This window comes from Orbicella franksi, chromosome 13 (genome assembly GCF_964199315.1).
Source record: "Orbicella franksi chromosome 13, jaOrbFran1.1, whole genome shotgun sequence".
Taxonomy (NCBI): Eukaryota; Metazoa; Cnidaria; class Anthozoa; order Scleractinia; family Merulinidae; genus Orbicella; species Orbicella franksi.
Window position 1 is genome coordinate 1,290,816 of NC_138157.1, and position 27,898 is coordinate 1,318,713.

The following is a 27,898-nucleotide window of genomic DNA, read 5'->3' on the forward strand; positions in this document are numbered from 1 at the left end:
TTAATTCATTCACTACACGCTTTATTTAACAAAAAACGTTTGTGCCACTCACAACGGAGAAAAATAAGAAAAGATAAAAATTGCACCTCAAACATACAATCCATCGAGCACTCTAAAAACACACCAATATTATACAAGAATACTAGTGTACTGGCATACACGGTATGTGATTGTTACAGATGTTCCACGAATCATGCAATCAATTGTTTAGTGATTAACATACAATTCATGTGTATTATCATCAACTCCAACAGCTGTTGGGGACATTTACAAGGGAGTGACTTCTTTTGTCACACGGGGGCTAACTCGTGTTTTTAGCCTCGTCTAGGGAATACGAACATTATGCATTAGATACTCACAGATAATATCATTTATTTGACTAAGAAGAATACTCGAGGGGCAAACCATTTGTCTAAAGAACACAGTTGGTATGGGACTGAATGATGGTATTTTTCTCGCGAACCTTAGCATTCTGGAGAACCAAGAAGTTTTCCAGATTTTCTGTTGTTGTGTTTCTTTGTAAAATGATTTTTTTTTTTAATTTGAACTTCCGCATTCTTCCCTATTCAAGTGCGAGTCTTGCCTGTTGTAAGCCCTCTGCCTCTAGTCGGACCAGCCTTTAGTTCAAAAAGCAGCGTTCGGCGGATTCTTAGTAGGAGGTTACACTGAAGAAATCGTTTTCATGCAACGAACTGTTCTGAGATTCTAGAGTAGACCACTTGTCAGTGACTGATGACAACATCTACGCGTCAGGATCTACAGCCATGTTGTTATTGGCACCTGCAACAAAAGAGACCCGTTAAATATTTGGACATTAGCAAACAATAAAGTTAGTTGCATGTAGCACAGGGACGCCTTACATCAGTGTTGCAATCAAGATACTAAGTTTTAGCTTCTTAAACTTATCATAAAATCTAGCTGTCTGCGGAAAGCGAAAAACATTGCTCGAAAAATGAACCATTGAGGCTGGAAGCTGAGTTCAACGGGCTTTACTCCTCTTAAATAGGAAAGTCGGATTTAGCAACTTAACGACCCTTATAAAAAGAGCCGAAGTGAACGTTGACTAAAAAAAACTCGAGTCGAATGTACGCATGTAAATTATTTCAGTTGATAATTCAATGTTTATAATATTAAGCTAATTTAAAATAACGGGCTGAATAACTACTTACCACGATGATCCTTGCTGGGCTTAGTAACAAAACGCCCGCGTTCATTCATTTCCAGGTCTTCCTGTTCTTCAGGTGTGGCTGCTGGTGAGATCTTTCCCTCGCCTGTCTTTTTCTTGAAGCAATACACAGCGACGGCGATGATGACGATCAATGCCACTCCGCCACACACACAGGTAATGATGATTACATTTGTTTCACTCAAGCCGCTTGATTCAGTTGCAGTGCCCGCTACAGTGGGGGCAGCAGTAGTAGTAGTAGTGGCCACAGTTGATGGCGTGAACGCTACAGACGCGAACGATGATGGGTCCGCAGAGAGAACTATCCCTCCCGGTAGGGTCACGTTTAAGTCACCAGACTTGATTTTGGTCTCGAGTTGGGAGACTGCAGTTTCAAGGCTGGCGGTACTCTGACCTTTTGCGGGAACCACAACAAATGACACCACGATGCTGCCTTCTTTTAGGTCCAAGTCCTGTACGCTGCATTCGTCCATACCAAGTGCGCTTGATATCTCTTGTAGAAGAGACTTTGTGACGGCAGCCTTTTGGCTGTCGTTTGAAATAACGCTGCTGTAGGACTGATTGAACGTAAAGGTAACATTAATGCCTTTGCTTATTGGTTCAAGGTCGCAGGCTTGGGTTGGAGCTTCAGTTGCCGCAGTAGTAGGAGGAGGTTCAGTGGTAGCTGGACCAATAAACACGGTGAGATATCCCAGCTGCGTACAGTTACATTCCACATAAGTCACATTACCAGACACCAACGCGCTTTGAGTTGATACACATCCGGTGTTCGTCCAGTTTGCTTCACCTGAGCTCCATAGTTTGCACTGGAGAGAACCACAAAAAAAATATCCTTTTAGGTTTTTCTTTAATATGCACACTTCGAGAGGTTGAGCAGTTGAAACCGTCAATAGATCTATGCATTTAGGATCATGAGATCTTTAGTTAGCTTTGAGAAATCTCATGCATCATTCAGTGATCAATTAGAAGGTAAATCTTTTAGTCAGATAGGTGATTTGATTCCCACCACACTTCCCGAGGGTTTTCCAGCTCTGACTAGTTAATCAAACCGTATGTAGCAGGAGTGATAAGTCGTGAGAACGTGGTACACATTGGGAACACGCAAAAGCAGTTCAATAAAATGCGCCCTCTCAATTTGGAATCACCGTTCTTCGCGCTCGTTTGTCTGGAGAAGCTCGTGAAAGAGGATGTCGGTTCAAAACCCACCTCAACGTAACTCTCATTCGGGAATGTCTTGCCTGACTTCAGCGGTATCAAGAAGTTGACGGGACTTTCCAAGGTTCCTGTGTTAATCAGTCGCTTGGTTACCGGGTTATACAGCTTGATATCCACGATGTCAGTCAGACGGCTGGAGTCACTCTCGTTCAGTAACAGGTCGTTAGGGAACTGACGGAGAAAAACAACAGATGTAATTGTCTAAGATGTAAGATTTTGTAAAATGGGACGAGGAAGGAAACACTTTGGCCACATTATTGATGACTGCCCTAAATTTTTCTTTGAAAAGATAGCTTCGGCGCGTTAACTTTCGCGAAACCTTAAACGGCTCGGTAAAGTGCACAAAATATAATCTTCGCGAAAATAAGGCCATTGAGCAATACTTGTTCATGACTGTTGCGAAATCAGCGGATTTTCTGCCATTAGCAGAAGCTCACAACACTGATCAGCAAATTATTCACCTGAGTTGATAGAAGGCAGGCTCCACTACAAGTTTCTTCTGTCGCGCAGCGCCACTTTTTGTAATCATCATGCAGAGACTCTCCTAGCGTCATCTTAGCAGTATGAGCCACGACTGAAGGGCAATCGGAACATGCCATATCGATTGTAGTACTAGCTATGCCATCAAAATTCGTTGTAACTGCACGCATCGCCACCTGGGATGCCACGGCGAACACAGCAGGGGCGCCAACGCCTCGGCCAGCGCACACCTGAAGTCCGATTGAGTCGACAAGATATAAGAAGTCTTTCTTCCGGGTAAATTCTGATTCAGTGTAGACAGCTGGGGCGATCAGATTTGACACGGGTATCAAACTTTTTTCAGCCTGTAAAGAAACGAGACGGTAAGGAAAATCAGTTAAGAAAGGATGGACATAAAACTCATTATATTACTGTTTGAAGTAAAAGCCATCTATGGTTGATCACCCTTGCACAGTTACAAAGTGGTGTATTTGTTGTGGTTCACATTTGTTATTATTGAAAATACTTTCATATCAGTTTGACTTAGTTTAGAACACAATTTGCAACAAAGACAAATAACGAAAAACCTGGTTTGAAGATTTTCACCCAAAACATGAATACACACGAACACTACGGACACTTCTACACCTAATCAACAATTAAATATGATCCTTACATCAGTAGCAAGTAATGGCTCGACGACTAAAATTTCAGGTTCAACAGCTCTACGCCTCCTGCGAAGTTGTCGGGCGAGCTTTCGAAGCTTGAGAACAGCATTAATCATGTTGTTTTTGGTTCCGTCTTCGAACGAATCGGCGCCGCCATTTGTAGTTGTACCCAATGTAATCAAGGCATTCCTTTCACCATCTCTATTACCTTCCACTGCCTCCAGTGCGCTGACCGCCTGGCAAGAGAAATCACTAGATATCAGTTCTAAACTGCTACAAAGAGGAAGGAAAGCTTCAGATCTAGACCTTAAGCTGGCTACATACTGCAACCAAACACTAAGCACGTGACTGACTGACAGGATATTAGTTTTATTCGGGTTGGTTCAAGAAAGCTGCAGAAGTTTCTTACGTTGGCAAAAAGCGTGTCTCTTTTTTTTCGTCTCATTCTTTGTTTAGGGTCAAAGTATGAAAGTCAACGGAGTTTTGAGGGAGGAACATTTCTAGTCATTAGCAGGAAACTGGCATGATAGAGCTTCTAGCTAAACAAAGAAAACATGGAAACTTTTTGTAATTCGTCAAAAATAAAATGTAGTTTTCAGTCCTTAGTTTTAGCGGAACTCCGGAGCCCCATACTCATATAGGAAAGAAAAGGAAACCCATGAGTTGATTTTCTCATGGTTATCATGGCTAGCGGTATTGCTCGTGGGCGCGTACGCACGACGACGACGACGGAGTCGCACAACATGGCGGCCATACTTCAAATAATCATAACAATTACAATTTCCTTAAATGTGATAGTTACTGTCAAGTGTTACCCTGGGGTGGGGGTATGCGGTCCACTTCCCAAAACTCTTACCCTATTTACGACCAAAATCTGCGATTTTCCCTACCCTATTTATGACCTAACCAAAATTCGATACACTATTTATGACCTGACCCTTAAATCATACCCTGTTTCAGACCTGCCATATAATTAGTTCCCTAGTTCAGACCAGTGTTAAATTGCCGCAAACATAATTTGTGAAGGGCTTTTGATGATGGTCTTATATCGATATTGGTGAAAAGTAACTTCTTCTTGAAAAACATACCTAATTCAAGACTAGAGTGCAAAAACATACCCTATTAATGACCAAAAAGGCCAAAATCGCTACTCTATTTCTAATCAAAACGTCTGAAAACCATACCCTTTGGGGCCACATACCTATATAGCCCATTAAGGGAGCACCCCCCAGCAAGTGTTACCCACTGTAAACAGTGTTTACCTTACTTTACTTGTATGATCAGACACAGTAGCAAATAAGAGACAGTGTTCTTTTTGCAGACGACACGAGGTATACGTAAAAGCTTACCACAGAAGTATAGAGCTCTTTAAGTTGATTGACGGCTTCTTTCTCATCATCGCTTCCGCCGGTTTCCCTGACAGCTTCCAAGATGATGTTCATTTGGCCTACAACAAAAACGTCAAATACCGCTCACCATTTTTTGTCATTCCCGTTTTAATGCTGCATAACTTGGCTGCCTTAGGATTCATAACTTTTATGTTCATTATAAAATTTCAGATTCACAGCCCAAGTTGCAAACTAGCTGTAAACAAATTGTACATTTTCCAACTCCCAAGGATTTCATCACGACTGTCGAGGGGGACGGACACCTGTCTATTTCCGACAATGAACCAAGCGCGCAGTTTATGCCACCAAAGTTGCTAAGCAACACGGCTTATCAATGTATTCCATCGTGCTCAGTTGGCATGGAATATTCGGAAGACTAAGAGTTCGTTTTAGTTTTTGATTGGATGACAAGAATCGGGAACTCTTCGAGGAATTTACGACGATTTGCCAAACATGGCACTGGTGCCTAGGGATTGAATCAATGTCTGCGAAATTATTCATATTGCATGATGATGCGAAATCTGATTGGTTTTATTGTAAGTTGTGTTCTTGAAAGTACGTTTAATTATCTTTAGTAGTTTCACAGTGATGTCCTTCGTTTTGACATGCTCCGAATAAGATAAAATTAGCCAAACTCTCGCATGTAAACAAAAACAACGGTGTGGCTGACTAGGGCCCTTTAAGACTGACAGAAAACTTGATGTAACACTAGACTGAAGTGATATCACAGAGGAGCCACATACCTAACTGATCATCCACGTCCCCGCCCTCTTGAAGCGCCTCTCCGGACGTTTTTAAGTCTTGCAGATCGGACAGACTGAACACTTTAGGGTTAACTGTCACGGTCTCCTCCACCGTTACGAAAGCACCCCACTTATCGAAAGCTTCCACAAAAACGCGAACTGTGTTGTTCTTTGCACTATCGCCTGTCGTCCCAAACAGATACAAAAACAATGTTAGAACTTGAAAAAATTATCTGAGCTTTAATAACTGCAGGATTAGCCGTCAATTTTATTTTTCCCAAGTCATCAAAAAAGTTCAGATATTAGATTCATCGCTAAGCCACAAAATAAAGTCTCCAGCCTTCCTTTACACTAAACATTAAATCTTGGCAACCAGTGTTTGGTATTCACCCAATGCTCTTAGCCTCCACATAAGCGTTACGTGACGATACAGGTAACAACTTAAGGCGGGGGTCCACCTGAATTCGAGTGAAATTTTAGGAAGTTTAAAGAGGAAAAAAAGGTTATGGAACACCACCAGACAGTTGAACGCCCCCGAAAGGGCACCCCAGGTTGGTGGACAACTGTTTGGTGTACGTCTACCAATTTATAACTTCAAATTCTAATTTTAAAACAACACCAAATATTCAAAATTTCCTATTTCCATAAATTTTGCTAATCCTTTGAGGAAACTATTTATCTCTAAATATACCTAAAAATCACCCAAAAATTTACAAAACAGCCCAAGACATAGATATGTGAGATGAGCAGAGAGATTCTTGACTGCTTGAAACGTGAACCAGATATTTGCGTTAAAACCATAATACCCAGCCAAAATACGGCCCTCATGTAGAACCCCGCCCTAAGGTAAACCCAGAAAGGTTGGATTGCGTGATTGTCGGTCAAACAAACCTTGTGCCAATGTTACACGTTTACGTTGCCGGGCATTCTGAAGGCCCAAGTATCTTTTAACTTCTTTACCATCCTCTATCGCATAAAAACCAAACTTGTACTTCAAGGGATAATCAGCTAAATCGTCGGTAAAAAGACCTGCTCTGAGTGTGAACTGGGTGTCAACAGCAGTACCACTCGAGGGACTCACTGTTAAAGTACCTGGCAAAAACACAAACAAAAACACATTAAAAAGAGCTTATCTCTCTTTAGCAAATCGTTTCACTACATCAATCACACAGGAAAAGGATCGTCAGCTTGAAAACTGGAACCAAAATTTGTCAAGTTCTCCTCTGAGTCTCTCTCAACTATCCTTTGTTCTTTTCATTTGTTAACTGGTTTGATGTTTGTCTACTTCTATCGTTCGATTTGAAGGTGAGTAATTTATTAACCAGGTCTGAGGAGACCCCTTACCTGGAAATGGAGCAGCGTTAATAGTGAATGTCGTCTCGGAGGACGAAGTGCACGCGGTTGTCTTAGCTGAAACTTTGAACCTGTAATCTCCCGGCTGCAACTTGTTTCTTTTAAAGGAAAATCCAAAACGTTTCATCAATGGAACATTTTCACTTTCAAAACTTTCTCCAGTTACCAGCTTACTGTTTGTAGCAACTGACGACAGATCGGCGACATACGTCAAACCTGCAAAAAAGGGTAAAAAACAGCTTAAGTTTGTGCTCATCTCAAAACCTGTGTACTTCACCTCATTTCTAAACTAAAAATACAGTTGTCACTGCATATGGAGGCACAGAAAATTACTTCGTGAACCGTATGTCATTGCTTAATCAGTAGATGTGTATTCCATTGATTCACTACCTGCTTGTAACATGGTTTGTCTCTTCAAACAGTAATCAACCGTCAACAACCCGCGTTCGATATCTTGATTCAAAGAGATGCTTGTGACGCAATCCTTGGATAAGAGAGGCTATGTAACATGTGAGGAAACGGTTTGTAACCGAGCCTTGATCACGATACATACCATTCCCTGACACAAATGAATATTCCAGATACACTTTGAGTGCCACCGCTGCCACTTGACCCGTGATCATTATTTCGTCTTCAGTGTTGAACTTGTCAGACTTCAAAGCATCGATGGTGACCTTTGGAGGGGAGCAGGCTAGAACTTGAACTTTGACTTCCGCTTCGGATGAACGGAAACCTTTCCGGTACGTCATACGAAAGTCATAGCTGTAAGTTTTCAAAAAAAAAACATAGAATCAGAGACAACCAACCTTGTTCCCCTATAGCCAAGAATTTGTGATGTTTTATTGACGTTTTATGATGTTTTGATGTTTTGCTAGCAAAGTGAACTATTACGTGGAAGTAGAGTAACATCTCTCCTTCACAAGTCACATTGTTAGAGGGAGTGGGGATACATTACTTTCCATGTGAAGGCTTTCGGGGGTATGATTATTTACTTTCTTGATAGTTCACTGCCATTTTAAGGCAGGTTTCAATGCCATAACGATAAACCTTGTAAATAAAGAAAAGAACTCCAAGACCTCGTTCAAGTCTCTTCTTCCCCCAGGGGGAGGGGGCCGGAAGAAGAGAGCTCCTCGAAACCAGGTTATCGGTTAAGCTCCGTAAATGTCATTTGCCACAACTTAGGAGTAATCGAGAGATTTTCATTTGATTGGGTAATAACATATAGATTTAGGCCAGCCTAAAAGCGTAGCTCCTGGGCCGGGTTGCTCAAAGCCCGATTAAGCTAACCCAGAAAAAGGTAGAATTTTGATTTGAGTTTTGTAACTTTGCGGTGAGGTTTTCTGTATATTGTTTGGCCTTCTGTTTTGAGTTTTAATAATCACCATATAAACAAAACAAAACAGCAAAAAACATTTGTATAGAAGAAAAAGTTATAATTCGGTTAACTTTTAATCCTGGGTTAGCGTTAACCGGCTTCCGAACAATCCTGCCCTAATTCCAACAAGTTAACCTAATATGAGCCCACGATCCAATCGATAACCAGCACTTGGTCAGCGGTCAACTTCAAAAAACACGTGAGCTGAGCTGAGCTGTAAACTTGAGCCCGCGATATGGTCACGTGATACTGGTTAGCAGATACTTTGTTTTAACAGGTGTCAATTGATCATAACATGGATATCCAATATCAAGGAAGTACACGGTAAACCAAGCCTGCATTTCTCTGTCAACCTATTATTTGGAGTATGGCCGCCATGTTAGGCAACTCCGCCGTCGTCGTCGTGCGTACGCGCCCACGAGCAATACCGCTAGCCATGATAACCATGAGAAAATCAACTCATGGGTTTCCTTTTCTTTTGCTATATGAGTATGGGGCTCCGCTTGGCGGCCCTTCGGGCCGCCGGAGCTCCGCTATAAAAGAGTCGTCGCCAATAAAAGCACTGATTAACACTGATTGCAACAGAGTACAACACAGTCACAAGGTTAAACCAACACTTACGTTTGGCCACTTTCCAAAAATGTTGCGACACTTTTGTTGATTTTTGCAGTCTTTTCGAAGGTTACACGTTCATTGTCAAAGAAGCAATCAAACCCAGAGCTGTCAAAACAAGCCCACAGATACACAGCTTCATCACTGCTTTCATCCGGGTCTTCCGAGCCGCTTGCATCCAGTACTAAGTAATCTCCGTAACCAACATCAAAGGAGACCCCACCTGGCAGAAAAACAATGGGATTCACTCAGGGTTTGTGGAAGTCAATGACTGGTATTTACAATAACACCTGGTATAATTATACCTTATTAACTCTACATTCAAGTGAATTAAAGCCTAAAGTAACAGTTGTCTCACGCCCTAGGCCTAACCCCCCCGGCAAGAAAAACTCAGGGGTAAGACTGGCGGCGGGAGACAGCTGACATTTCGAGCTTAGGGACCGTTCATTTTTTATGAGGGAGGGGGGCCTGGTGGGATTTGGGAAGCACCATTTAAAAATCGCATAACCCCCCCTCAGCTTACCAATTTTTTCACGTGGCCCCCCCCTCATAGCGGTCATTTTTTGGGATGACCCCCCCCCAAAAAAAAAAAATTGAACAAACAGTATTTCTCTATTATTTATTATCCCCCTACTTCACGTTTTGTGCTCACTGTGAAGACAATATTTACAATCCCTATACTACAGAGAGCTGTTGTTTGAAAAACAAATCAAAAGAAAGAGAAGTCAATTTCGGATCTCCTAGTTATGGCTCGCCCTGAGCGTGTGGCATTTGGCCTCTCATTGGCATCTCCCTCATCTGAATTGATGAATGCCCACAGTTTTAATGTAAAACAGATCAAATGTATAGAAGCTAAGTTGACGAAGGTCACGCAGGACATGGAAGCACTAGAAAATAAGAGCAATTATAACAGCATATTCAAGGGCATACTCAAACAGCACATCAACAAAAGGAGAAGGAAAAAAGAAAACCGCAGAAAGTCAAATGAAAGAAAGAGGAAGCGGACTGAAAACAACGTCCAACGAGTTTATGGAATCTGCGTTGGAAACCCGCTAGGAAATGATCTTCCACAATGCCTTGTGTACCCTCCTAGAACGGCCGTCCCGGAAGAGTGTATTAAAGTTGAGGATGTTGCCACGTCGTTATTTAGAAGAGATGGGCCATACATCGCACTGCTCTTGGAAGGGAATTATTTCACCAATGCTGCAAGAAGCAGAATCACTACCAACCTTGAGCAGGAAGACAGAGATTATGTTTACACCTTCATGTACCCTGAAGAGTACACTCTGACGGAAAGCATTGCTGCTTCTTGCAGCATCGGTGAAAGAGACTCCCATAGCAGCACAAGCGGCGACGAAGAACTCGACGACAGCGAAGATGAAGATGAGTGCCAGTGAAAGTTGCATTCGAAAATAACAGTGTTAAATACTTCTTTTCAGTAGCTACAAATGCTTTTTGTCGCCAAACGTTTTTTTAAAGCAGAAGGAAAGTTTGTAATGAATTTGTATCCTGCCTTCTATGTTTATTCTATAGCAATTTTTTTGATATTCAAACATTACGCCATTTTAAAGTTTTACTAAAATATTTCACGTGACCCCCCTTTTTCCCTTATTTTTTCGGGATGGCCCCCCCTCGAAAGCCATTTTTTTTCGCATACCCCCCCCCAAATCCCACCAGCCCCCCCTACCTGATAAAAAATGAACGGTCCCTTAGTGACAAAATAACTCGCAATGAAATTCTTCAAGATTGTTCTCATACCTTTAACACGAGCAATCAATTCACTGGACTGCACATCAATTTCGATGCTTTCCGAGGCTTGAATAGAAGGATCCTTTGCATCAAACACTTTCACAGACAGAGTATAACTCTAAAACAAACCAACAACCAAAGCAACGAATTAAATTTGTAAAGGCAATGACTAATTTCACTTTATATTTATTGGCAGTTTAAAGAAATTTTACTTTGATTTTGAGGAATCAATCTGAGTTTATAAATTAATGAATATCAACGCTAAAAAAAAAACGGCGTTTCGATGTAATCTTGACGCAATATATCAAACACGAAAGACCGTGTTTGACCACATTTCTAAACACGGAGAAGAGAGTTGAAAATACTACGCGCTGCGGAGTATTTTTGACGAACTTCGAGGTGTTTGGAAATGTAGCCAAACACTGTCTTGAGTGTTTGATATATCTTCTAAATCGAAAATAAAGCCAAGGAGAAAACGGAGAAATAAAATCGTAAAACACTATGCTAATTAAGATCAGATATCCAAACACCGCCACGGTCATGATTTCCTTTGTTTAAACTTGATGAATTATTCATGACTGCGAAATCGAAGTTCTTGCTCGTTCGTCCAAAAATGGCGCAATTGGTCAAAACACCCTTTATAGTTTTTCGTCTAGCGCGCTTAACTTTCACGGGCCAAACTAGCCATTTAAATATGGTATACCCATAGCATAGCTCTTTCTTTAGAACCTTTTATTTGTCAAGAGATTTGTATACTAGCAGAGTTATGACCCTTGAAAATCGGTAAAATTTTACATGTAAATTAAATTGCGATAGTTGTATTTTTCAAACGGCCGAGAAGTAGACAAAAAGTATTTACTTCAAGATGACTGTTAGCTCAGAAGAATGATCAATGTGTAAATTACAAACTGTGTGAATATAAAATCCAGGCAAGTTCCCTTTTTTCTGTACTGGCCTGTTGAAAATGTGCAATATTTCATAAATTCCATCGGCCATTTTGGTTGATCGTGCGGTATTTCGAACTTTCCTACATTTCACAAAAATGTGAAATCGCTGGAACTTTGAAAGTATACTTCTGAAAATAGTTCATCAAAAGGGTCTTTTTGACGCAATAAAAGAAAATCCGAATTTTCCGACCTGTCGTCGGATTCTCCATATTTACAGGCAATGGCTCTTAATATTCAAGGAGTTTGTCTGTTAGCAGTTGTCACTTCGACGGCATCTCCGCTTTTGATCACTTCATTTGGGAAATTTTGTTTCAGTAAATTTCCATGCTTTTGTTTACTACGTTTATTATGTTAATAACTATCCTAGGGCAATTTATGTCTGATCAATAAACGAGATGCTCCCTCCTATATGACTGGTGTTTTCTTACTTATACTAAGTTAGAAATTATTTTGTTTTCGTTTCACCGCAGAGTGATTAGACAACAAAAGTAAGTGTGTTTACGTGTTGTTTCCGGGTTTAACAGTCATTACATGTTTCCACGCGCTTGGCGCGGGTGGCATGTTGTGGTTTCGAGCTCTGAATGTGTTATCGTTATTTTTCTCCTTCTGTTTTTCCGTTTTCTGTTCTTTTTTGAGTCGGGAAGGGAGGGTTGGCAGATCAAGTGATAGTAAGTACATTTAATCTTCGGGTTTTGAGTTTTAAGCACCTGTCTTGAGGGGACTGCTCATATCAATAATCTCTTTCATTGCTTTCATTTCAGTAACGGAAATTAAAAAATGATCATTTCTGGTGTTTATGCCCAAAACTGTGGAAGACTCCATATGCGACAATGTCACTTCTGGTTTTCGCGCAGGAATATTTTAGACGCCTTAACAAAACACTGAGGGATTGGGTAATAGACGAGAGGTAGCTTTCCTTTAGTGGAAGCAGTGTCGCTAAATGTATGTTATTCTATAACTGGAAGGTTTACCAACCTCGCCGCCATTCAAGTTACTTCCATCTAACTTAAGATAAGGTCTTCTCAAGTCAGTGTCGGGACCAAGGTCGACTACCTCATCAGACGAGTCCTTCAGCTCCCACACATATAAGAAATTGTGCTCTGAATCTGATCCATTACACCCAGGCAAGGTAACTTTGGCTGTTAAGAACAAAAGGAGATCAAACTAAATTAATCAAACAATCAAACAATCAGACAAAGTGCATACAAGACTGCATTGTCTCTAAGAACTCCCAGTATGTTCCAGACGCACTCTTTACCATCAATTTTTGCCATTGTTTACCTTTGTATGACCGATTGTCTTTTACCACATTTATTTAGACGCGAATTGTATTATATGTAAGTAACAAAAGCAGGATGCAAAGCAACCATTTAGTTCAAGCAGACGCCTAATGTTTATTGTGGTCAAAAGGTCGCCCTTGCTTCTCAGGACACTGGAGGACTCTCTAACCACAGGTTACCCAATTAAACAAATCATAAAAGGTAAAGTAAACTTACCGCGGGGAAAGAGTCTCTGGGAACGCAGGATACTTTCACCTGTTGAACTCAACTCCACTTCTGGGACTGCTTCTGCCTTTCGCGTTACGGCTAAAGTGGTTTCTGTGCTCTCTCCGAGGAAGTTACTAACTTCGACCACAATTTCATATTCAACATCCCTGACTATGCGATCACTTCCAATAGTAATGTAAGGTGAAAATGACTGAAGAGCAGTCAGAGTTGAATTGAGGGCTTCCATGTCAGTTGCAGTCGCGTTTGACACGCCGACTCTCTCTTTTACATACCACTTAAAACTCATTTCACGGCCTCCATCATTTTTCGAGAGTGTATTGATTTCCAAACTAGCACATGGTCCTGAATAAAAAACAATGGTGGAGTGACTTCATTTGAAATTTACATTGCTTGATTCTTTACACATGCCAAGTGCGTTCATACTGATTACGGGTAACCAATAAATCTCACCTGTATCAGGGATACGGTTAAAGAAACCTATCAAATGTGAGCCCCATCACTGGTCGGAAAGTTACTACTCACCTATTATAGTTGGTGCAAGAATTTCGATGACTGGCACTGGAGGGTTCGGAGGGGATCCTACTGTAAGTGTGGTGTTCCCAGACTCAAACTTGGTGTTTTCTTCTCCTCGAGCAGCTAAACTGCCGTTTTTGAAGTTTATTGTGCCGCCAGGTGCAACGGTGGCACCAGAGCCAATTAATTTAATAATCATTTTTTTGCTTGTGAGCAGGACACATTTGGTTTCGCTTGTGAACTTGCCCAGCGTTGCTCGGTCAAAAAAGTCAGAACAACCCAAATCAGGGTCTTCTGTTATATATTCTGCTGGCTTGTCGAAAGTTAACAAAAGTTTGCTGGGATTGTCTTTAAATCGTAAGGACAGAGCCTGCGGCTGGATAGCATAGAATGAGAACTCCACGCTGGAGTCAACGGCAGGATCGTTCTCTCCAAAGACCAATGAAACGTTGAACAAAGCAGAATTGGCAGTGGTACGGAATAGGCAGGTTGCTTCAGTAGTACTCACAAAAGAACCACGTCCAAGCTTGGTGGAAGATCCAACCTTCACACATGCAATATAACCAGTGTCAACAAATCCAGTCCCAGTGATGGTAACATTGAAGCTTGCACTTTTTATCTCAGCTTCGCTTGGTGAAATGCTTGACAGAGAAATGGTTGATCTGTTGTAAACTGTAAAGACAGCTTCCTCAGTTTCAACGACGAGACTGTTAGAGAACGTACAGAGAATGCTGTACGTTCCTGCAGGCAAGTCTGTTGGTGCAGTCACTCTGATAATATTTGAAGTATGATCGTTGGATGAGGAACTATGTCTGCAAAAACAAAAAAACATACAATGTATTTTTATTTCTTAAGTCCTTTCTTGCAAGGAATTAATGCCCAAGCCATTAATAATTGTCTCTCCTGTGCTTCAGTGCCGCGCAATCACTTTCGTTTGTACTAGGAAAACAAATTACTTTCAGCCAGACAAAGTCGCTCAGTTCTATATGCACTGTTACCTCCCTAGGGTTATTCACCAACAATATTCGAAGTAACTGCTTCACGAGTATTTCTCTTTGAACTCTGACAGTGAATGTCCTGTTTCAACTTGTCTGACTTATCCTGAGACTTAATCACAAATTTTCATGTATTTGTTTAACAAAAGGGATATTGGACGAGCTCCACCAAATCAGCACAGCGTCAAAGTAACACGAGGAGGTAGCACTAGATAACAGTAACATGCAGATCGCATTCAACAATATATCAAACAAACATAAAATCTTAAAACGTATGTGAATATATCAATGACAAGTTCTTACTTTTCAGTTGAGACGGAATTGTTAAACTGACAGCCGCGCAAAGCTAATTTCTGGTAGCCAGCGCCCTTCAGCGTTACGACAGTCGCCGCACCAGCCTCCCCGCTAACGGGCTTTAACTCTCCAAATGATGAACAACCAGTGTTGAATGCAGCATCCGTTTCTAAACGGCAAACGTCGCAGAAGTCTGGTATTGATTTTCCGTTAGGAACACCAGCACAGTCTTCACAGGTAGTGTTGTCTCCATTACACAGACCACAAAGATCTTTTCCAAGGTTCTTTGGTATTCCTGATTTGCCACCGGCGCAGTTACCGCATCTAAATCACATCAAATAATGACAATGTAATGACTCGCTGTGATATGTTCATTCCTGTGTTTCTAATATTGTCCTTTTTTAAATTCATTCGTCGCAGGTTCGATTGAATTCGCGTGGAAAGATAAAAGGAGTTATTGTCGTGTGCGATATCAGCGTTTACTGGGGGGTGGGAAGAATGCGGGAAACATAAGAGTTGTTTGATCAGGTATCGGGTATTGTAAGCTGGATTAATGGCAAAATGTCCCGACCAACCACATAAGACGACGGCTGAAACAAGATGGCTAGAATACAGAGGTTTATGACCTCAAATGAAAGCCATTTAAGAAAAAAGGGCCTTACTCCATGACAATGTCGCTTGTTCTAAATTCACCACATGCCTCGCTTATGGAAATTCGTTTTAAACCTCTAGCATATGTGTGACAGAGTGTGGGTATTCTTTACATACATCTTTGCTGCTGTAATAAGTGGTTATTATTTTTTTAAAAAGAAAAAAATCGCAAATCTGACCTTCGCAAGCGTTAAGGTTGAAATAAGTTACACTCTTTCTTTTTTATACGAACATATTTTATAACTAGAATATCGAAGTTGAAATTTGCGAAATTTTAAGAATATTTTAGGAATAAACTCGAGGCTAAGATTTTGAAAAGAAATTACATAATTTTGTGTATTGAAAGTTTAGAAATACAATAAAATTATTCCTTTCTCTAGACGGCAAAACTAGCCAAAAATGAACAAAAACGGCATTGTCTAGTAAATTTCTGCAAGAGGTTATGTGTGTGGCATCAGGCTTTAATGCCTGCAGGCTGGCTCCAAAATTAATTTAATACCATCCAGACACCAAATACATTTGAAAACAGAAATGTAATACGCGATAATCTAAGAATATTCGCAATAATATTTCAGCCTAAAATTGGCACAAAAATAAGAATATTCACCCTCGGCCAAAAAAAAAAACAACAATATTCTTATAGAAAAAAATTCGTGCAGTTTCATAACTATTATAAATAATGAATCTAATGAAAATGTCTGCATAGGAGCCTAATAAGAGAACTATCTTTCAAAAAAATTTCGAAGTAATATATCAAACATGAGAGACAGTGTTTCATTGGGATATCCAAGCACCGAGAAGAGAGTTGAAAATACGACGCGGAGTATTTTTGACGAAATTCGAAGTGTTTGGATAGCCGATGAAACACTGTCTCGAGTGTTTGATATATCTTCTCAATCGAAACAAAAACTAAGGAGTAAACGGAGAATAAAATCGTCAAAATCTAAACCTTCTTCACGGTTTTGATTTTCTTTGTTCTGACTTGATGAATTATTAATGAGTTTGAGAACTACTGAAGAAAACCCTCTTAATTCCTGTCTCCTAAGATATTAGTGGCTGAGAAACTCATCATATTTCATGCGTTGGGTCTAGAGATATTTGAGTAGCTCTTTATTCCTACTTACGTGTTTATTTTTGCTCCTCCAAAACACGTGCCAGTACAGTCAGTAAAATTCTGAATTTTGTGTTTATTCATGCATCTTCCGCAAGTCAAGACCGAGTCATTAATGTTCTTGTCACAATCCCCTGCACAGTCAACGTCGTGTGTCAGAGTTAAATTGGTAGTTCCACCAACACAATAACCACATTGATCTGTAAACACAGCAAAAAAGCAACACATTTACATTGCGCTTTTGGTCACTAATCGTATCTTTTTTAATCGCAACTTTACCTTATGATAATAGGCAAGTACCATTTTGTTAACAATTGTAGCACAGCAAACCGTTTGGTTTACGATATCTTGTAAGGAATACACGTTTTCAGTTAATACGAGCAAACACAGCAGACCTATAAGAATGTGTATAGGTAAAAACAACTTACTTATTGTAGCATTTGAATAAGGCACACTGTCGCATGCGACACATTCATCCTTTCCTCTGCAAACACCACATCGATCATTCCTTGCAGGAAAGTCTGTTCTATTGTCACAACCTCGGCGCAGAAGCAGGAAATTGACAAATTTCTTACTAATTGACGTGCCATTATCCTCAATACTTTTATCGTGCACCCCCGGATTCCTATTGTCTGTCATATCCCAGGCTTTGATTGCAATATAAGCTCCCTTCTCAAATGCTTCTGCAGTGCTCCAGAAGACATCCTGGTTGTAGAGTTGCATGGTAATCCTACAGTATAAAATGGTGATCTCATAAATCGTTGACTGATTAGCTACCTTGGGATTGAGTGCAAATAGCGCTTAAAACCAAATATGTTCCTATTTAGTCCTCCTGCTAAAGGGTGTGACAACAAACCCAGTACGGGAAGGAAGATAAATACTTTCAGAGGTTCGTTGTTTTTGCCACGGATTATTAATACCAAGAATTACCGTAGTCTCAGGTTGCTAAACATCTTGTTAGTTTTATCAAAGTGTAAGATGTGTTATTTGTTTGTCGTCATACGACACCAAAATCTCTGAGAGCTACAAGTATCATTAAAACAAAGAAAGATAATTCATGATGTGATTTTTTGATATACCTAGCTTCAGGTGGGAGAAGCAGAACTTCAGAATCACTGGAAAAATTGAAGTCTGTATAAGCCAAGGAGTCATTCATCTTGTACTGCCACTTTCCAAAGGAGCTATTCCCTAGAGAAATAACGGCAGCTCCAAAATCCATATTTTCGTCATCAACGTCTTCTGCCAGTTCAGCAAGGATATCCTTGACCACAGAACCAGTGTATGCTGTTGCATTTAGGTCAAACGGAAGCGGGACAAGATTGCCTCTGTTCCTTTTAACCTTTGGCTTGTCATTCACTGCTGTAACCGATATTCGTACCCTGATAACATTTCCAATGTACATAATGTCTCCCCTTTCACTGACTTCAACACGCTTTAGGTTGGAATTGATCTGTGTGAAAAGCACATTAAAATGTTGACCAACACATAGAATCCACTTCACATTCTAATCAGTAATCATAATTTGGCCCTTCATTAGTTTTCAAATCTGAGCTTTGCTTAATGATCAGGCAGAGTTTCTGTAATGCTACAGGCATAGCAGGAAGTCACAAGTATTGAAATGCATTGAGTAACTTACCTGTGGGAAAGGGTCATCATCACCCAAATCTACAGGATAACCTGAGGAAGTTTAAGTACAGTTCAATGAGATACCTCAATGTCACATAACCATGGCCAGAAAAAATGTAAAAAAGAAAACAGTCAGCTATAACATAGCGTATTTAATTACAACATTAATTATGATATCAGGAAAGTTCTTCACCTATCTTTTGCTGAATTTTGAAAGGTTGTTATACAGTGGAACAATGCTTGATGGGCACAGCTTACTTTGACAGTTTATCAGTGAAAAACTCAACTAGAGACAATGAAAGCTCTCCTTTAAGCTCTCATACAAAGTTAACCGTGATTTACAGGCACTAGTTCACTGTATATTGAGTTCACTTGTTTTACATGTAGTTTGCGCTCCTCAAACTGTTCCACTGGAGCAAAATATAAGACCGTAAGACTAGTCCAATTTAACATTTTTTCAACCTTTCCTCATCTCCACCCAAGTGTACAAATGGGTTCTAGTCACTTAATGTTAAAGAAACTGCGATTTACTCCAGCTGTATGGTGTGTGAAGTCTTGGCTGGATGTAGACTTTACCATGCTCATCTCTTGGTTAATTATGCAATGCCATAGAACCTTACATTTTGTCTGGATTGAATCATAGTTGGCAGCTGTTTCTACAGCAGAAATTGCTGGGGAATACACAATAAATAAAAACATTGAGAGAGGAAGCAACATCAGCCTTAGTTAGTTTTCATGCAGGTCCTCTATCCTGGTCGAATTGGAATTTGTAGATGTTGCCTTTTGTGGAGAGAGGAAAACTGCAGGAGTACCTGGAGAAAAACCCTCAGAGTGACAACCAACAACAAACTCAATGCACTTATGACACCAGGCCAGAATCAATCCCAGGCCACATTGGTGTTAGAGGGCACTGCCATCACTGGGCCATGATCTCTGTTCCTCCAGGGAGGTCAGGTTGGTAACTAAATCAAACTTACTTGTATTTATGACCTCTTCAGTATCCTTGACAAGCTGTGCAACTTTTTGGCTTGATAGCACTGGATTTTTAAGTTTGCTAGCAACGTCCCGGATGTTACTGACAGCAGGCTTTAAGTTATCTGTCAAGATCCCATAAAGGACTTCCTTGACCAAACGTAATTTTTCTGGATCATCTCCCTTTGAAAAAACAGTGGAAAATCATGATATGTAAGTGTGTACATGTAAGTAAATTTTCACAAACATAAGATCAAGTGACCAAGCAAGCAAGGATTTGCTTAGAAAGGAAGCAGGCAGGCAGGTATTAAATAGGTAGGTAGGCAGGCTGACAGGAAGGTAGGTTGCTAGGTACAGTAGGTAGGTAAGTTGGTACGCAAGAGGGTAGGTGAGTGGTTGGGTGGGTAGTTGGGTGGATGGTCAGGTAGGTCGGCAGACAAGCAGGCAGTGGACGGGTATGTAGGTACACGTGTACAATCTGTAGGTGTTCAATCTAAACCTCATGTCATTTGTCTGTCTCAGGGAAGGGGGAATAAGGTAAGGCAATATGACTGGCATCGCCAACATGCACTCAGGATAAACTGCAGTAACAAATGGGGGAAACTGGCATTTTGAACATAAGCTCTATTAAATCAAAGCAAAATGGAGGATCATAGAATGCTTGGTGTGGGCAGGTTTCAATAGTGGACTCCAAATTAAAGTTGTATCAGTTTGTCGTAGCTCCCAGTTCAAACAGTACAAACCTTTATGACTGTTTTAAGAGCTTGTGCCACTTCAGGGGAGAAAAAGTATGCAATACCCAGGTATGACATGTTTGGAGTAGCCAGGTAGCTCTCCACAGAGAAGTGCACATCACCATTGAAGTCTGCCCTTGGAATAAATTGAAGCTCTGTCTTCGCTGCAGAAGAATCCTTACGTGCTCCTCCCTTGAATTTTATTTTCTCTGTAAAATATAATCAAGTAGAAAAATACATTCATTAGACACTTAGATGAACTTAATTACATCCAAAACAAATTATCTTTGGCTAATTGTAATGCTGCCCCAGTGACTTTCATACCTGATGTATCCTTTATTCGCAGCCCAAGTTTCAGAGTGCTGATCTCTTCCAGTAAATCAACGTAAAGTTCATACATTTGCCGATTGACATTTCCCGAGATAGAATCAGGAATGTGATTATCTGAATCCACTTTTGGGGAACTATCGTACAGCTGATCCCAAACCTAAAAGAAATTCACCAGTGAAAATGATTAAACTACTGGAAGGAATTCCTTAACTAAAAAATCCCTGATCAATATACTTAGTCAACAGTAGAATTTGATCATTTAATAAAAGGATATATATTTTAATTTTCATTTCCTAGTTAAAAAATATTGGTTCAAAACAGAAGCACCAAATGTTCAAATTAAGTTTGAAGAAACATCCAGTTTTTGGTGCAAGTTACATGTGTTTTGTAAACTGAATAATAATACATATCATCTCATTTTGTATAAAATTAAAAAATTACTTGTCACCCATTGAAAATTAAAATATCTTAATTATCTGCTAATTAGTCATCAGTTTAGTTTCTGACCAGTGTATGTTTGACATACAGTGTGTGTCTGAAAGTAGAAAATGTCCCTGTTACAATGTGGTTTTATTTAGGGTCTGTTAATTTCATACCGGTACTCTGCAAACAAGTATGACCTTTCAAAAAGTAGCTCTTGGGCTGTACAACAATGCAATTCTTATTCAAATTACTTTAAAACCATTTTTTTCACACTAACTGGATAGAAGGTCATTATGTATGGAACAGATTAAACTTACCTCAAAATACTCATCACCCTTACTATCCTCAGCCACCGAAAAAGTGGAGCCATTGTAAACAATTTTAGGTGGTATTAGTGATGGCAGTTCAAAAATAGCAATTGTCTGGCCATAATTCCAAGTAAGAGAAGATGCATCTACATATTTTCCAATTTTGCTTTCATCACTATAGGTTGTGAAATTCACTAACACAATGCCATGTGATCCATTCTTGGAAGATGCAAATCTAGCAATGAAAAAAAGTTAGTTAAGTTCCAACATTTCTAAAAAAAATTCCTTTTGGGATTTCTTTTCCTTTTAGAATATTTTGATAAGTTAAGAATTCTCTATTTTTTGTCTTGAAGTCCAGGAAACTACAGGCAGTCAACACAAAACTTGAAATTGTACCCCACTTAATCAACTCAATACATGTAAACACCTTATTATCATAGTATCACACTACATTGAATCCAGCGGAATACCAATTTTAAACACAATAAAGTAAGGTTTGTACAGTCATTTTTTTGAATTTAGGCAAACTTGCACGGTATGTCTTTTCAAGCTGTGGAAAAACTGGGTCAGAAAGATTTCCCTGAAAAACTAGCTCCAACTTAAATAAAATACTTATTGCTAGTCTGACAAATTTCATGGAATTTCACTGAAGGCAATGAGGAAAATTCACTGTCAGTTTTGCTTTTGGCAGTCATGTTAACATCTTAAAATATGGAAAAACACTGACATTTTCCTTTGAGTGCATGCAGATTACTAAAGCTTTCATCCCTCGTGTGCATGCATTCGTAAAACTATAGTGAGCCACTTTAATAAGGAAAACATTATACCCAAAGTCAGACCATGTACATGTACCTCCTGTATCATGTTACCTTAGGTAGCTTGATAGACCCAACACCAATGCATTAGATCGAGAGAGACCTTGAACAGTTGTCCACTTTGAACTTCCATAAAACTCTAATGATCCATCAACCCCATGCATCTCAACACTCTGAAGTGCTACAGCAACATCACCATCTTTAAAAATTCCCTTGCTTAAATTGGCACCAAGAGGAAGATACTTCCATACAGTGGGAAATGTCACATTAGCAACAGGAGGTAGACAATCTGATGGTTTACTACAGTCACCAGTATGTTTGCAATGTTCTTCTCCTAACATAAGACAACAAAATGATTAGGGGTTGTTTGCATCATTGTGGAGGTGCAGTGGCCTCATGGTTAGTGGGTTTGACTCTAGATTTGAGCAGTCTGGGTTTGAGCCTTGCCTCAGGACAATGTGTTGTGTTCTCAGGCAAGACACTTCACTCTCACAGTGCCTCTCTCCACCCAGGTGTATTTAAATGGATAGTGGTGAATTTAATTCTGGGGGTGATCCTGCAATGATCTAATATCCCATCCAGGGATCCCAGTCAGATCTCCACATGGGATTCGACTAGTCGTATTCATGCTACTAGTCACTAAATGCTAATGAAACGGAGATAAGCACAGGCCTGATGGGTCACTTGGCTTGCATGCAGACTTTATCTTTCATGGCAATTTGCCTACAATATTGCCATTTTAATGCATAATTGTTCCACTGTTATCTTAAAATTCAGCATCATTGGCCTCAGATTGACAAGTCTGCTTTTTATCACCACCATAAAATCCTGTTATCTAGAATGGTTTACTGGGAAATAGGTCATGTAGCCTCTCAATGCAGAGGATTAAATCAGTTGTACATCTCGTGTAACATACCTGTTGGACAACACATCGTTCCATTTGGTAAGCACTCTCCAGTTTTATTACAAAGGACTTTTCCTAAGGGACAGCACGTCTCATCTACAGATATACAGAACTTATCATTGCAGAGTTTTTCCCCTTCAGGACAGCTCCTGCAAGAATTTGAGATTTTCAATAAACAGTACATTGTGGCAATGCAATAAAAAAATGTATCATGGTGACCATAGATAGACTTATGTCTGATAAACTAATTTTTACAAATTTTAAAACTACTGACAGACAAATCTTTAAATAACATCATTCTCCATAATATATGATATCATGTCAATTGGCCCAAAGCTGTTCTCAATTTTCACCAACTTTATAGTTTACTCAGGGCTTGACCACTTTGCCAACTACTGGGTGAAAGAAACTCATGGTCTACAGTGATATTACTGTTAAATAGACATTTAGAAACAAGATGAAATGAATGTACTTTGAAAAGATAGTAAGAGAAAATTGACTGCAGTAGCCTACAACCAGCATACTGTGTCTGTCTGTATTTGTTCCAGTAACAATGGTGTTTGTAAAACCTTTGACTAATAAATTAGGTATAAAAGACTGCTTTTCAAAAGGACTTGATCACATGCTTTTCTCATTGTTTAAAACAGAGAATGTCAAATGAGTTAAAAAGTAAAATTTTGCTTGCCAGACAGTACATGTACATCTAGAACTTTTTTTCTTTTACTTACCCAAAAGAGGGTCAGTAGGGAAACTGAAAACAAAACAATATAATAGGAACGGCCTGACACAGTAAGATGTTTTTCCATTTCTGGTGTACAAAACTCTACCTCAGCAATTGATCAAAAAGGTAATAATTATATCATGTAGAGAGAACCTTTGATTGATTAGTACATTTGTTACTTACGAGTTACACTTGTGCATGTCATGTTCACACTGAATCACTGCACGGGCAACATTTGGACAAACTAGATTTCTGATCTGGCACATATGCGCCCAGCCTAAAGGCAAATTAAGAAATCATGGGTCTTGAATCATTGATAACAAAAGAATGTCATTTACCACCTCTAAACAGAGTTCCTACTATTGTGAACAGCTTATGTAATCACTACCAACAGAATCCTCTTTGCAAACTGTTTCTGGGATTCTAAAATAGTTACATAGTAAATTCACTTCATAATTACTGCTAATTCCAACTTTGTAAATGCTACTTTAAAAAACACTCTTTTCAATTGATAGGGGCCATCCAAAACCTCCCTATGCACTTTGGTTTGTGAATGCAAGATGACCTACACAGCACTTATTAATAACATTTCAGGTTTCGACTTGAGCTATTTTCACTTTTCCAAAATCATTTCCAGAAACAAAACAAGGGCTTCCAAAGACAGATTCCTTTTCTTAATAATAGTAACTTTTACACCATGTAAAAAGGCCCTTCCTAAATATAGTGCTGTCATAGAAAACAATTCTTCAATGCACAGGAGTAGCATCAAATGGAGGGTGAGTCATTTCAACCTCAATGTTCCTGTCAGTGGTACAGTGCCATTTGATTTGCAACTTAAAATCATGTAAGCCTGCAAAATCCAGATTTTGCTCAATATTTACCGACATTCGCTCTTTTTAAGTTAATTCTGGAGGTTCAAAACTCTCACAAGTAAACCAATGTATCATTCTTACCAAAGGTGTCGTCATCCAATGCCTTGCTGAAGTTCAATGCTGGGAAGGGATCACAGTCTGTCTTATTCCTACATGATGCACTGTATGGACAGAAAGCCTGATGATGAGTACATACGTGTTCCTTGCCACCTAGTGAAGGACCTTTAGATTCACATGTCATAGTTTCAAATGAGAAGGTCTCATTTAAGCCACAAGCCATATCAAAATCCAGCTCATCACTTGTATTGCCAGAATTAATCCACTGGTGTACACGGTCGTAGGAGCAATTTTCAGTGACACTTATGCATTGCATGAATAATGGACAGAAGTACTCGTTGGAAGAGCAATTGACACACCAGGCAGTATTGCTTAAGTTGCGCATCATGTCATTCGTAAGATGTATGGTGCAATCCTCGTCATCTGGAATACATTTAAGCTTCAAGCCACAGAACTTTTCGCCATGCTTGCAATCAGTGTTGTTCTTTATATAATGTAACCACCATTCCATCCTTTCACTGATGTTATAAGATGACCACCATGGTTGACCACTGTGAGCAAAACTACTCATAAGAACATGGCTATGGGCACTAGGGCTGATTGTGGCTATCATGCTGCCGAATGCTGAAGTTACTATAGAAGGCCATGTCATAGACACGACACTAGCAGAAGCAGAGGCAACGACACCAGAAACAGAGCCAACAGTCCTGGCAGAAGATGAGCCCACAACACCAGAAACAGAGCCAAGGGATCCGGCAGAGGCTGACCCCACAACACCAGAAACAGAGCCAACAGACCCGGCAGAAGCTGACCCCACAACACCAGAAACAGACCCAGTGGACCCAGCAGAAGCTGAGCCCACAACACCAGAAACAGAGCCAACAGACCCAGCAGAAGCTGAACCTGAGACACCAGAAACAGAGCCAACCGAACCAGCAGAAGCTGAGCCTGCAACACCAGAAACAGAGCCAACAGACCCAGCAGATGCTGAGCCTGAGACAACAGACACAGAGCCAACAGACCCAGCAGAAGCTGAGCCCGAGACACCCGAAACAGAGCCAATGGACCCAGCAGAACCCGAGCCTGCGAAACCAGAAACAAAGCCAACCGAACCAGCAGAAGCTGAGCCTGCAACACCAGAAACAGAGCCAACTGACCTGGCAGAAGCTGAGCCTGCGACACCAGAAACAGAGCCAACCAAACCAGCAGAAGCTGAGCCTGCGACACCAGAAACAGAGCCAACGGACCCGGCAGAAGCTGAGCCTGCAACACCAGAAACAGAGCCAACCGAACCAGCAGAAGCTGAGCCTGCAACACCAGAAACAGAGCCAACAGACCCAGCAGAAGCTGAGCCTGAGACATCAGAAACAGAGCCAACAGACCCAGCAGAAGCAGAGCCTGAGACACCAGAAACAGAGCCAATGGACCCAGCAGAAGCCGAGCCTGCGACACCAGAAACAGAGCCACCAGAAGTGATGATAACTCCACTTTGTGTCATACTAATGGCGATAGTGTTGGTGAGGGGTGCTGTCATCATGTGACTGGAAAACGGTGTTCCAATGCTCATAATATTTTCTTTAATTTCATGTCCTAAAGCGGGACAGATGCGTGAAAATCCCTTGCAAATCTTTTGAAATAAGTCCACGCTTTCACAGAACGTCTGCACATGGGAACAACAGTTGAAACTGAAATAAATTTAAAATATTAATTGTTGGACATGAAACAAATTTTTTTTCTTCCCTTTTGGTGGTCTGTTTCTATATGGGGTTTGGACTCCTTTACAGATCATCCATATGGCTTATTTTTATTCTTTGTAGTCACAAAGTCGTAATAAATTTAACAAATTCACATCAGTTTTTCATGCATCTGTCCTGTTATTGATCATGAATTTCATCATAACATTGTCAAAGTAGCTGTGGATCTGCTCACTACTTGACAATGTTATGACAAAATTCATTGTCAATAACAGGACAGACGCATGAAAAACTGACGTCATTTTGTCTTTTACGATAACAAATTGTCAAATTGTCAGCTCTTGCTCGTTGCCACATCGCATAAATTATAAATTCATGTGTCTGTCCGCTTATTGACAATGAAAATTAGCCAATGAGTGTGCGAGAATTTTCTGCAGTTATCGTAAAATTTCACAAATAAATAATTAAATAGCTAAACTTACTAACATTACACTCCAGTTTTAGAAACTACGAGAAAACAACGTACCAAGTTTCATTCTTCGGTTGACAAGAACTTGTTGCATCACAGTAAGTCTGCAAGTAAGAGAAATTCCAGTCAGCCGACAAAAACCGCAAAATTAAAATCTTGAGTAAGGCCCAGTTCAGACGTCGTGCTTCTGCCGTGCCGAACTAAATTGCAATTTGGTTCGACTGTAGCACGGCAGGAAATCAACTCTGATTCAGACGTCGTGCTAGAGTCGAATCAAATCCAGGGTTTACTGAAGCCTCGTAACAATTCTCCTCCTAACTCCCCGAGGGAACGAAATCTCGCCAAAACACATTGACATAATTTGTGGATTTAGTTTGGCGCGACAGAAGCACGACGTTTGAATCGCTGCCGTGCCAGAGTCGTGTAGCACGGCAGAGCTTGTCGAACTTAATTGCTTGCCGAACTTAATTCAAAAGTTTGATTCAGACGTCGTGCTTCTGCCGTGCTTTTGTCGAACTTAATTCCTGAATTTAGTTCGGCACGGCAGAAGTACGACGTCTGAACTGGGCCTAAGAGTGAAAAATGTGTGCTCCTTATCTCGCGTTCTTCTATCTCCCCCCATTTCAGCGAACGTGAATTGCGATCTCAACCGACATTTTATCCCATTTGGGTGAAAGTTTGCGATTATGCCACATTTCAAAGAAAGTTTGCGGAGATGAAATAAATGTAAGCAGAAGCATATCACCTTTAGGTGATATGCTTCTGATGTAAGTGATAAGATTTTTCCTATCTACTATCCTCGACGTGTCCGCCATCTTAATTTTCAGCGCCTGAAAGGCCCTGGAGACGATTTCGCCCCATTTTGCTCCCTACCAACTCGTGGCGGCGCGGGAATTGGAACCGGAAAAGGGTGCCGGTGAAGCAGCATTCCTCAAATATTAATTAATGCAAAGTGCGTGATTGTGGACAGGGTGTCCATGAAGGGAAAAAAAGGAAAATAGTCACATACAAAACACAGAAACATCCATACTTGATGGACTGCTTGACTATGACCGCCCCAAAGTCGAATTAGCATGTGTTCAGACACCCACTCTCCTCGAAAACAAGTTGAGGGCGGCTGTACACCGGGCTAAAGATCCCGATTTAGACGTTGAACTGATGTCTTGCTGGTATTTAAGATGCATAAATATTGTACTCATAGAACTG

The 27,898-nt window shown here is 40.3% G+C and overlaps 1 protein-coding gene across 2 annotated transcripts; it reads right to left on the reverse strand.

Annotated features, from left to right (window-relative positions):
- On the reverse strand, positions 1 to 27,898 carry LOC145465522 (uncharacterized). Of its 2 annotated transcripts, XM_081449301.1 has the most exons (30): positions 27,438 to 27,898; positions 26,750 to 26,796; positions 24,554 to 26,214; positions 23,784 to 23,877; positions 22,892 to 23,028; positions 22,030 to 22,309; positions 21,170 to 21,395; positions 20,424 to 20,586; positions 20,109 to 20,308; positions 19,371 to 19,548; positions 18,404 to 18,444; positions 17,847 to 18,217; positions 17,196 to 17,497; positions 16,781 to 16,967; positions 15,015 to 15,329; positions 13,726 to 14,528; positions 13,192 to 13,545; positions 12,671 to 12,834; positions 10,758 to 10,866; positions 9,009 to 9,222; positions 7,566 to 7,774; positions 7,004 to 7,228; positions 6,551 to 6,751; positions 5,660 to 5,842; positions 4,878 to 4,975; positions 3,537 to 3,764; positions 2,863 to 3,225; positions 2,393 to 2,572; positions 1,170 to 1,992; positions 1 to 780 (listed from the first exon to the last, which is right to left on the reverse strand). In XM_081449301.1, the coding sequence occupies exons 3-30, from the start codon at positions 26,094 to 26,096 to the stop codon at positions 743 to 745; spliced, it is 8,229 nt and encodes a 2,742-aa protein (XP_081305427.1). In that variant the 5' UTR covers positions 26,097 to 26,214; positions 26,750 to 26,796; positions 27,438 to 27,898; the 3' UTR covers positions 1 to 742. The 2 variants fall into 2 exon arrangements, with proteins under 2 accessions (XP_081305427.1, XP_081305428.1); XM_081449302.1 differs by lacking the exons at positions 26,750 to 26,796; positions 27,438 to 27,898 and having other exon boundaries at positions 24,554 to 26,301.

Excerpts from the sequence above, each read along its gene's own strand:
- LOC145465522 (XM_081449301.1), bottom strand. The coding sequence starts at position 26,096 with ATGAGCATTGGAACACCGTTTTCCAGTCACATGATGACAGCACCCCTC. Across the intron at positions 17,498-17,846 it reads CTTCTCCCACCTGAAGCTAG|GATTACCATGCAACTCTACA; the intron begins GTATATCAAAAA and ends TTTATACTGTAG. Across the intron at positions 13,546-13,725 it reads TCTTGCACCAACTATAATAG|GACCATGTGCTAGTTTGGAA; the intron begins GTGAGTAGTAAC and ends TTTTTTATTCAG.